The sequence below is a fragment of the Eurypyga helias genome, unplaced genomic scaffold (assembly GCF_000690775.1).
Source record: "Eurypyga helias isolate BGI_N326 unplaced genomic scaffold, ASM69077v1 scaffold506, whole genome shotgun sequence".
NCBI classification, from domain to species: Eukaryota; Metazoa; Chordata; class Aves; order Eurypygiformes; family Eurypygidae; genus Eurypyga; species Eurypyga helias.
In genome coordinates this window covers 90,996-101,402 of record NW_010256973.1, presented here as the reverse complement: position 1 = coordinate 101,402, position 10,407 = coordinate 90,996, and the positions used below count along the sequence as shown (strand labels likewise).

Below are 10,407 nucleotides of genomic sequence, written 5' to 3'. Positions count from 1 at the left end.
TGGCAGTGGTCTTCTGTGTGGTCAGAGGAAGCACAACGTGTGGTACGGTGGTCTTCTTCTGGGTGAAGGCTGCTGGGAGGAAAGCACAGGTCTGTTGAGTGTGACTGGTAAGATAGGAAGTTGGGTTATATAGTGAGTTCTGGGGTAGAAACTTTGTACTATGTTATGGGCAAGGACGGCAGGACTCGGTCCCACTGATTCTGTTCCTTTTAAAGATGACTGAATATGGCCATGATCCCCAGTATGTCCTATCCCGTCCTGCTTCTTCTGAGTATTGCAGGCTGGTGATGGTTTCTTGGTTTTCCTCTAGAAATTGTCTCCTTCCTTCTGGAGCTCTTGAGAGGGGAAGAGATATCTCTACTTTCCTGTGCGATTCCACTGGTTCACAGGTAGTCTACCATTTGTCTGCTGCAGACAGTGCTGTATAGTATCCATGGGAGAGCCGAGGCTCCTGAAGGGACAGCCATAGGCCATGGGTGACTCTTAGCTCTCTCCTGACTAGAGCACTCACCTGTTACTACTTTACTAGTTGGAGTCTTAGCTCTGGTTGGCTCCCTTGCTACAAAGAAAGGGACGAGAGAAAAGAATGGTTGAGTCTTGGGAAGGATTCTAGGCAAAGTATGTTGTGGCAGCTCTTGAAAGGAGGCTGTCCTGTTCAACATCAAGACAACCCAGGCTTATGGAGCCCAATGGGCGTAAGTGGGAGAATTTTAGTCTGGAGTTGGGTGTACACTTTCTTGCCCACCCTCTTTTGTACTCTTTTGTGACTCTTGTACCCAGGGTCAGCACTGGCCAGAGATGTGGTATTTTTTCACCTGCACTTGTCATGGGTGTGCTAGGGCCTGGGCATCCATTGGATAGAGAGCACGGCTTGTGTTCTGTCTCTCACCCAAAACTGTCCTGAGGTGTAAACTAGAGACAAGCTTCCCAGTCACTGTCTTCTTCCTCCCCACCATGCATTCTCAGGGCACCACTGTAAGGGGAGTGAGAGTATGTTAGCTTGTCTCTCCTAGTCATAGGGAAGGAACTCATGGATGTCGATACTCTGATAAAGGCCTGTGCCCCAGAGCCTAACCCCAGAAATGGCAAGGGGGGAGGATGCAGTCAGAGTCATGTGCAGGCCAGTTCCAAGGCCTGCCTGGGTCCCAGGAGTCCCAGGGCAAGGGTAGTGGGAACAGACAATGACTGAAGCCTGTGCAGAACATGTTGCTTAGGAAAGAATGTTGGGAACTGGAAGGAGCAGGCAGAGCAGCAGGAAGGGCAGGAGGGAGCCTTACCAGGATATGATGGTCTCAACCATGTGGAGGAGACAGTTGAGGAGGGGGAAGAAGCAGATGAGGTTGAGGTTTCAGGTAAAGAGCTGGGGCTTGGAGACATGCTTGTCAGTGGGACTTCTGGTCTGCTGGCAGTGCTGGCTGTTCTTGGGACAAAGGTGCTACTGGCAGACATGGCAGGAGTGGTCTTCTCTGTGATGAGATGCTGCACAACGTGTGGCTTTGTTGGTCTTCTGTGGGTGACAACTAGAGAGAAAAGTCCAGGTTGATTGATGGTGGCAGGGTAAGAGGAGAAGGCAAAGGAAGTGGGCAATTCCCAGGCAGAAGCCCCAGGGTATGGATGGTAGTAAGAAAGGCAGGATCTGACCCCACCAAGTGTTACTGGGCAAGATGGAGACATGGGCCAATGGCTCCCCCATCAAAAAAATATGGGGCAAGAACTGAGGCTGAAGGGTGCCTTCACTATTCAGCACCCTCTGACACTTCCTGGAGCTCCTGAGGGAAGAAGAGCCTCTCTGGGTGTGCATGTCTCCCCTCCAAGGCATTCTAGACTGGGTAAGAGCATCCTCTGGGAAATCTGGGGTGAGTGAAGCAGCGTCAAGGCCAAGGTCACGGACAGCTCTCATCTCCCTCTTACCTTCTGGGGCTTGGTGGTGCAGAGTGGTTGCTTGGGTTCCCTCACTCTCTGTAAAGTAAGGAAGAATGGATATTAGTAATCGTTGGGAGACTCCTAGTTCAAGTGAGTTGTGCTACTTCCTGAGAGAAAGCTGTAATTATTGGCAGAAGACGACCCTGATGTGTGCACCCCAACAGTACTTTGTGGGAGATGCATGGATTAGGAGAGAGTATATACCTCACACTGCAGTAGACTTCTGCCCGCACACTGTCCCAGCCTCTGGTGTCAGTTGCTAACCCAGCGATTCACACTGTCATACAGCTTCAGAGGACACTCTCCTTGGAGTACTCCATGGAGTACCTGACATCCCAAAGTGTAATTTCATTTTTTTTATATTTATTTTGGGGAGAATTTGTTACAATGGCTAGGAGGAACATATATTCTGCCATCTGTGAGTTTTTAAGAACTCTCTTTGAAACACAGAGATTTTGCCTAAATTTGGAGGAAGCGTAGAGTACAGCCTACAGGGAAATGTTAGGTTTAAGATTGTATTTGCAGGTCAGATGCTTGCACCATTGGCAAGACACATAAATTCCCATTTTTATCATGCTTTTTCAGTTATCCCTGTCCTTTCTTACCTATTTGCAGTGTTAAGATAGCTAGTAAGTATGCTTGGCTTTTATATAAGATATATATATATTGACACATGTCATGTGAGTGATGGCTCCACTTGGCAGATATCAAAAAATGATATTTACCTACTGTTGTTAGTTTAGGCTTGCTGAAAGTTGTGATGTGAAGTGTGGTTTGAGTAGGTATTGAGGTAGCTGTCGTTTCCTTTTTGATAGTGGTCTTGAAGGGTGGCGTGGTGAACTCTACTTTTTCCGTCTCTGTTGAAGCAGCAGTTGGTGAGGCAGCAGGTGTAGGTTTAATGGTCATGGTTCTTTTTGTTGGGGTAGTTATGGAAGGGGTAATGATCATTGTAGTCACATTTGGTGTGGTTAAAATTGATGTTGTATGTTCTTTTGGAGTAAAGGTAAATAATATAATGTGAGTAATCCATTCATTGAATAAGTAAAAATAGATTAATTATGAAGAAGCTACCCATATTTCAGAGACCAGTTTTCACCCTTGATCTTTTGAATATTTTCTGTGCATTCACGTTCTCATAAACTTGCCAAATCTTACTCTGCTCATATTTGTGTTCTATTGTCTCATGTCTTTGTTCTCATTTTCTCTATTTTTCCTATATTAGATTATTTTATATATATATATATTTTTAAGAAGTTAGCTTTGTTGTCACTTATTGGCTAAAGTCTGTATGGGCTTTGCCCAAATGGCAATTTCATTGGCTGTTATGTTCCAAATCAGTCACAGTTTCAGCTTTCCATAATTTCAATTACCAAGCCAAATAACATCACAGTACAGGACTTTCCTTATCCCAGTGCACAAATCGTCTGTCACGATGGCAGCCTCTGAAGTTGTGTTTTGACTCCTGTGCGACCTGTTTTTATCTCTGTTTTCCCTGATAGCCTGGGTTCAGGATGGCTATTTAGTTGAGTGCATACTGGTAGGAAGCCACATGTTATTATGAGCGTCCACAAGACACAGAACTAGGAAATAATTTATGTTGGAGGAGTCACCTGTCTGAGAGCAGGACTAAAGAATCCCAGGCAGAGCTGCTACACTGATACCTGTGTGATTCTGCTTTGCACCCTGCTTACATTATTCAGAGTTAATAGGTCGGGTGCTCCTTCAATATTATTGAATAACTGAACCAATTGTGGAAAAGAGGCTGAAGCTGAGCTAATAAATCCAACTGGACCTGAGCTGACTCACTGCTTATAGAATTTCTAATGTGCTTCTCAGATGAGTCACACAAGTGATTTTTGGCTGTATTTTTAACATAGTGACTATATCCTTTCTCTTTCCACGCACTTTTTATATACACTTCTGAACACTTCTGGTTTACAACTCTCTTTTGGAAGCCTGCTTTGCCTGCTCCATGACTGGGAGTCTTATGCTTGGATATTGAGACAGCTTGCAATGCCTTCCTAATAGAGTGATATCTCAACTATATATCGAGTGGGTTTATTATAAGTTATTTTAAACAGTAACACTAAAAACCTACCAGTTATTGACTTCACTGTGACAAGAGGTGGTGCTGATGATGTTCTTGGAACTGTGATTTTTGAGGTTATTGTTGGATTTGTAGTCTCAGTTGATATAGTAGCTGCAGAGGATGAAATACTAGGTACTGTTGGTAGGGTACTTGTGGTTGAGGTTCTCGTTAGTTTAGGCTGCTCTGCTGTTACTAAAAAAAAAAAAAAATCAAAATTAAAGGATAAGAAATAGTTTTTGATAATCTATTTAAAATATACCTATATAAATTTTTTTTAAATTAAAACCACTGTCTTAATAACTATTAGTAGTAAGTACTATCAAAACCCATTACCTTTTTAGATGAAACATTTGAAAGAAGTTATCCATCTATTCCTTTCCTATTATGTGCAGTGAACACATTAACAAGGAATTCTTGCAGAAGCTTTATACATTTTTCTTCATCACTTTAAAGTGAATTAGGCATAAATACTTGTGCACAGCAGCAGAGAATTGTATTTTATTATTCACACAGCTGACAGTATAATATTTTTTGCAATATCATCTGTCTTCAGGGAAATGAATGGAATTTCTAACAATTTTAAGATCAGTCTATATAGATTCCTTTCCTGGATCAGGCTATAGGGGTTTGGTATACTCAGCCATACATTTCCATGAACACCTTAAACTGCCGAAGCGCTTTATGGCCAGTCATATTTTTGTGAGATTTTGTACATCACAGAATGGTTTGCATCAGAAGGGACATTTAAAGGTCATTTAGTCCAACCCCCATGCAATGAGCAGGATCATCTTCAATTATATCAGGTTGCTCAAAGCCTCATCTAGCATGACCTTGAATGTTTCCAGGGGTGAGACAACTACCACCTCTCTGGACAACCTGTTCCAGTGTTTCACCACCCTCATCATGCAAAATTTCTTCCTCATCTAGTCTGAATCTACCCTCTTTCAGTTTAAAACCATTACCCCTTGTCCTATTGCTAAAGGCCCTACTAAAAAATTTGTCCCCATCTTTCCTGTAAGTCCCCTTTTAGTATTGAAAGGCCACAATAAGGTCTCTCTGAAGCCTTCTCTTCTCCCGCTAAACAACCACAACTCCTTCAGCCTGCCCTAATAGAACAGGTGTTCCATCTCCCTGAGCATTTCTGTGGCACTCCTCTGGACCCACTCCAACAGGTCCATGTCTCCCCTCTACTGAGGACCACAGAGCTGGACATTAAAGTCCAGGTGGGGTCTTAGGAGAGGAGAGTAGAGGGGCAGAATCACCTCCCTAGATCTGCTGGTCACGCTTCTTTTGATGCAGCCCAAGATACGGTTGGCTTTCTGGGCTGCGAGCACACATTGCCAGATCTTGTCCAGTTTTTCATCCACCAGTATCCCCAGGGTCTTCTCCCCAGCTTGTATTGATACTGGGGGTTGCCCTGACCCACGTGCAAGACCTTGCACTTGGCCTTGTTGAACCTTATGAAGTTCACACAGGCCCACTTCTTGAGCTTGTCCAGGTCCCTCTGAATGGCACCCTGTCCCTCAAGCTGTGTGGTGCAGTTAGCACACCTGGAGTCACACCTGCAAATTTGCTGAGGGAGCCCTCGATCCCACTGTCCATCAGAGACAAAACAGAAGTCCTTATTCAATAACAGAGATATGATATCTGGAAGTGCTGAAGTATACTCAGGAAACACTGTTCTCTCAATAATTCTTTTTCTTAAGATGTCTAACAAATATTGCTGTGAAAACATTTGTGATAATTATGACACCAGGTTATTTTTCATCATTGCATCTTATGCCTGTGAAACTGGTGATCCCACTATATCACACAAAAATGGATATTGCTCGTCTTATAAACACATATCAGACATATATCAGTGCGTAAGTACTAGTTTGGTCAACTACGTAAACTAACCTGTTGCAGGGGAAGAAGTCTCAGGTGTGGTACTAGTGCTTTCATCTCCTGTTGTGTACAAAGGCAGAAGAGGTTAAGTTTGTGAATTAAAGCATATTCAAATATTCCAAATAAGGCAAATTTCATACTGGATGTAATTTTAAAGGAAGGTTATGTTTGGGTGGACACTCATTATTAAGTACTAGGAAAAATATCTTTGAGAATATACATTTGTTTTAGTATTTTTTTCTAGTTACTGTAGAGAAAAAGTATATATATTGCTGCTTACCACATGGTATGCATCTTTCATTCTCATAATCAAAGTATTCATCACGTGAGCAGTTGTAACAGCCTGAAGAAAGGGGAAGAGAATTTTGGCTTATATTTCATAACACAGGTTTAATTTGTACTATTAATAATCTCATGTCTTACATTTCTGTTATTAAAAAATTGTATAAATTGCAACATCAGGCAAGCATTTTCAATGTCATCTACAGAAGAAGGGTCTGCCTACGTAGTAATTTCTTCGTTTCTCCAACTATATCCATTTCTCTAATAAAAATATTAACTGCTCTCTCCACATGTTTTCTTACCCAAGTACAGTGTATTCTTTTGATTTGGTTCAAGTCAGAGAATTTGTCTTCAAGATAGGCTGAGCTCAATATAAAGTTAGATGTAGTACGGGTACTGAACTGCTTATGTATTTAAAGCAGTAGCCGTAAGGTAAAGATAAGCAAAACTTAACTTATTTGATGCTTCAAAGATAGCATCAATTAGAATACCATTATTTAACTGTGGTATGACTGATTTAAAAAACAGCATTGAAAATAATTACTATGTCACTGTTTCCTAGTTTACACCAGCATAGCTTATTACCTTCAATGTTGACATATTTGTAGTTTTGATTTGGACAATTACAAGGCCTGTAATGCCAGGTGCAGTTGTCGTTGTTGTAGCCATAGGAATAAGCATCACCACTTCCTGTTTTTTTATGAGAATTGTAATACTCACAATAGACGGCTAAAAAAGGAAAAAGCAAGAGAGAAATCAGAACTTTTCAATTAATGGCATGTTCTTTTCAAAGGACTGAAGGGCAGACAAAATTAATAAACAATTTGAATCAAGAATTTTGCTTCAAGTTATTAGCTTCTAATATAAATTGAAATTTATGCTCCAGTAAAGTTGATTTCTATTTTGCAAATGCACTATACAGGAATTTCCTCAATTTTTTAATCCATAATACAGTGAAATCTTGGAAAAAAGCCATCAAAGATAATAACTTCAGCATTGATTTATAACACATCCTATATTTTCCTCCAAATACAGTGTTCTGGAACACCTTGATATCTTTTTCCTGTTTTACAGTGTTCCAGCCAACACAGCTGTCTTTATTTCCTTGACACACACACAGAAGGTGATTTCTTTATAGCTAGAATGAAACACTTTTGTATAATTTCATACTCTGTCTGCTGACAAACTGACTGTTCCCTATACAGAGACAGCAGAAGAAACAATCTGTCTTCTGTGACCACGTTATTTTCTCTCTTATTACTCCATGGTAAGAAGAGATATAATATTTTGATTAATTTAGCACAAATGAAAACTACAGATTTCAAAACCCAGGTGACTGAAGTCAACTATTTGCCCATAGAGAAAATACAACTTATGAGGTGCTTCTTAAGCAACTACCTATGTTGCCATATTAATTTACTCACAATAACAATAATCATCTGATAGATGTCTCTAAAGAGAGCTTAAAGAAACTTACGACAGAACTCAGGGGTCCTCCAGTCAATGCAGATACCTTTATCTAAGCATGCCATGGCATACACTGCAATGGCATCGCACATGCATTCACAGTCCCCTCCAATGTCACAACCACAGGAGTCTCGAACGCATGCCTCATAATAGGGCATACGATTCACCTGCATTGGAAAATGAAGTAATTAATTTTCTAGGATTCTTGTGTGCCTGTTTGTTAAAAAGGTGTTTTCCCTGGGCTAAACACTATGAGTTCCATTACAGAAGAAGAGCTAGTATTTCTTCTGAACACCTGTCAAAGCAATTACAATCCCACTTCATACAAACCTTTGTAGAAAGAATAGAGTTGTCTCCATGTCAACAACGTTTTGGCAGATACGTATTCCTAAATTCATACTAGTCCGAACATATTATATATAGTCAACTAAAAAATTCCCCCAAACCCCCACATCCATTCAATGTGTGGTTTTCTAACAAAGCCTAAATGGTTTGGAAAGAGTAAACAGTGCATTGATCAGTGTCAGGCATCATCAACACACTGCATATTTTCTGATACTAAAGTCTTCATTCTTTATTCACTCTGATATTTTTAGCTACTCAGTTAATTGCCATACTTAGCTTTTGTTCTTACAAAAGGGCTGGTGAAGGGCAAATAAGACAGGATGAAGATTAACATAAATGAGAGCAATAAAACATTTATATATATATATTATTCAAATATAGTAATAAAACATTTAATGTTTATTTTATTAAAAAATTTTGGGGAAGAGAAATCAAGAGTTGGCATGTGAGCATTTTGGAAAAATATGGATTACACCTCTAAATAAAAAGAAGGCCAAATAAATTCTTACCTTATTGTGACAGGCAGAAAAGACTTGGCTGTTGATGATGGAACAGGTCTTTTCTGCCCATGCTTTACGATAAGGATTCTTGCTACAGGGGTCTACTACAAAGTATACATCCCCACAGAGAGGATTCTCTTTCCAAGAATTAACAAATTCCAATTCATTTGATGCCACATACTTGCTTCGAGTTTCAAAATCATCCTTCATATTGCCATTATAGTTCCCACACAAACCACATATAGTTTCCTAGATTAAATGAAAGCAGCAATGTCAGTTCAACAGGTTACATTTACTCACCTTCCCTTTTGATTACCGACAGTTTCCTGTGCTTTAGCAGTGAATGGGATCTCCAAATACTCTCATAGTGTCTTAGTGTGTTGTGCATGAGATTCTGTTCATCAGTGGTTGAATATGTTTCTCTTCTAAACTGTAAACTGTCATCATTTAGAAATCAAATTCAACCATACAGTTGTATAAAATACAAGCACTTAGCTCAAATTTCCTGAATGCACTAGGGTAGTCATTTAAAAATCAGCAACTAGTGAAAATCTCTGCTGTTTTGGACAGAATGGTGAAAATGAATTGCTAGTAGCATCTCTGAAAAAACTTTGCCATCATAGGGAGTCAAGGCAACCATCATCAAATGTGCAATTCAGTCTGAATTGAAGGACAGCTTACGGAGGAAGTTATTCTGCAATACCTGTGTTTCTCTGGAGATCTTGATGAAGAAGTTCATGTGCTTATTCCAGATAAGGGTCATGTTGTATTTTCCTGGGATAATGATATCAAACATCAGGTGAAGGGCATTATTTTTCACATTATATCGTACTTCAGGATTTTCCCCAGAAATAGTGAAGGTTTCATCTCTCAGTATGATTGTCAAATTCTGGAAGAAAATTTATCTGGATGTTATAACTTACCAAGTTTTGGTATTTTCCTTGCACTGTGTCACATTCTGAAGATCAGATTCTGTGCTACTACAGACTGTCTTGAATTCCCACTTATTTTTGAAAAGTCATGGCAGTCAGGTGAAATCCCTGGTGACTGGAATAAGGGAAACATTGCACCCATTTTTAAATTTTTAAATCACTAATTCAGAGAGAGAGGCATTTGATGGATGGAGTGTTTGGTGGATAAGGAATTGGCTGGATGGTTGCATCCTAAGAGTAGTGAGCAATGGCTCAACATCTGGATGGAGATCTGTAACAAGTGGTGTCCTGCAGGGGTCTGTACTGGGGTTTGTATTTAATATCTTTACCAAAGACGGGAATCAAGTGCACCCTCAGAAAATTTGCAGATGACACCAAGCTGAGTGGTGTGATTGACACACCTGAGGGAAGGGATGCCATCCAGAGGGACCTGGACAAGCTCAAGAAGTGAAGTTATGAAACTAGATCCTAAGTCAACAAATTTTATCACCACAGCACTGACCAGCTCAAACTGCCAGTATTTAGTCAGTAATGTGGCAGTTGTATACTGCTTGTAGTGACTGTTCCTGGGATAAAATCTCATCTGTCCATTTTCTTCTCTCTGTCAGATAATGAAGGACTCTAAGATAACTGATGCTACTGAGCATTACTGTCCCATAGAACTGAGAACAGTAAAACTTACTGAATTCTGGAGGCTGTCATGCAGCAGTGGAAGGATAACTGCTCATTGCTGTAGTTTCACATCCATATTTTAGGCAAATCTGAATGTATTTTACACTGCAGATATTACCTAGTCTTAGAGAAATTTGGAGAGATTCTATTCATTGTCCGTGATGAGAATTCCTCAATTTTATGCTATTTCCAGAGCTTGGCAGGGGAGGAAATCACTATCTTTTGATGAAGCATTTCACTGTAAAGTTCAAAATTTTACAGCTTCTATGTAGGCAAGAAGTTTGGGGACTGAAACATTGACACAAGAACT

The 10,407-nt window shown here is 40.3% G+C and overlaps 1 protein-coding gene across 1 annotated transcript in view; it reads right to left on the bottom strand.

Annotated features, from left to right (window-relative positions):
• Positions 1 to 511: 511 nt before the first annotated feature.
• MUC6 (mucin 6, oligomeric mucus/gel-forming) overlaps positions 512 to 10,407 on the bottom strand; it is a gene marked incomplete at its 3' end in the record, with an annotated part of 30,500 nt that continues 20,604 nt past the window's right edge. The window contains exons 22-30 of the mRNA XM_010153821.1: positions 9,197 to 9,382; positions 8,503 to 8,742; positions 7,659 to 7,815; positions 6,767 to 6,910; positions 6,180 to 6,242; positions 4,022 to 4,198; positions 2,649 to 2,912; positions 1,912 to 1,959; positions 512 to 559 (exon numbers count right to left, since the gene is read on the bottom strand). Coding sequence (XP_010152123.1) covers positions 512 to 559; positions 1,912 to 1,959; positions 2,649 to 2,912; positions 4,022 to 4,198; positions 6,180 to 6,242; positions 6,767 to 6,910; positions 7,659 to 7,815; positions 8,503 to 8,742; positions 9,197 to 9,382 — 1,327 coding nt within the window. The remainder of the gene's footprint in view (positions 560 to 1,911; positions 1,960 to 2,648; positions 2,913 to 4,021; positions 4,199 to 6,179; positions 6,243 to 6,766; positions 6,911 to 7,658; positions 7,816 to 8,502; positions 8,743 to 9,196; positions 9,383 to 10,407) is intronic.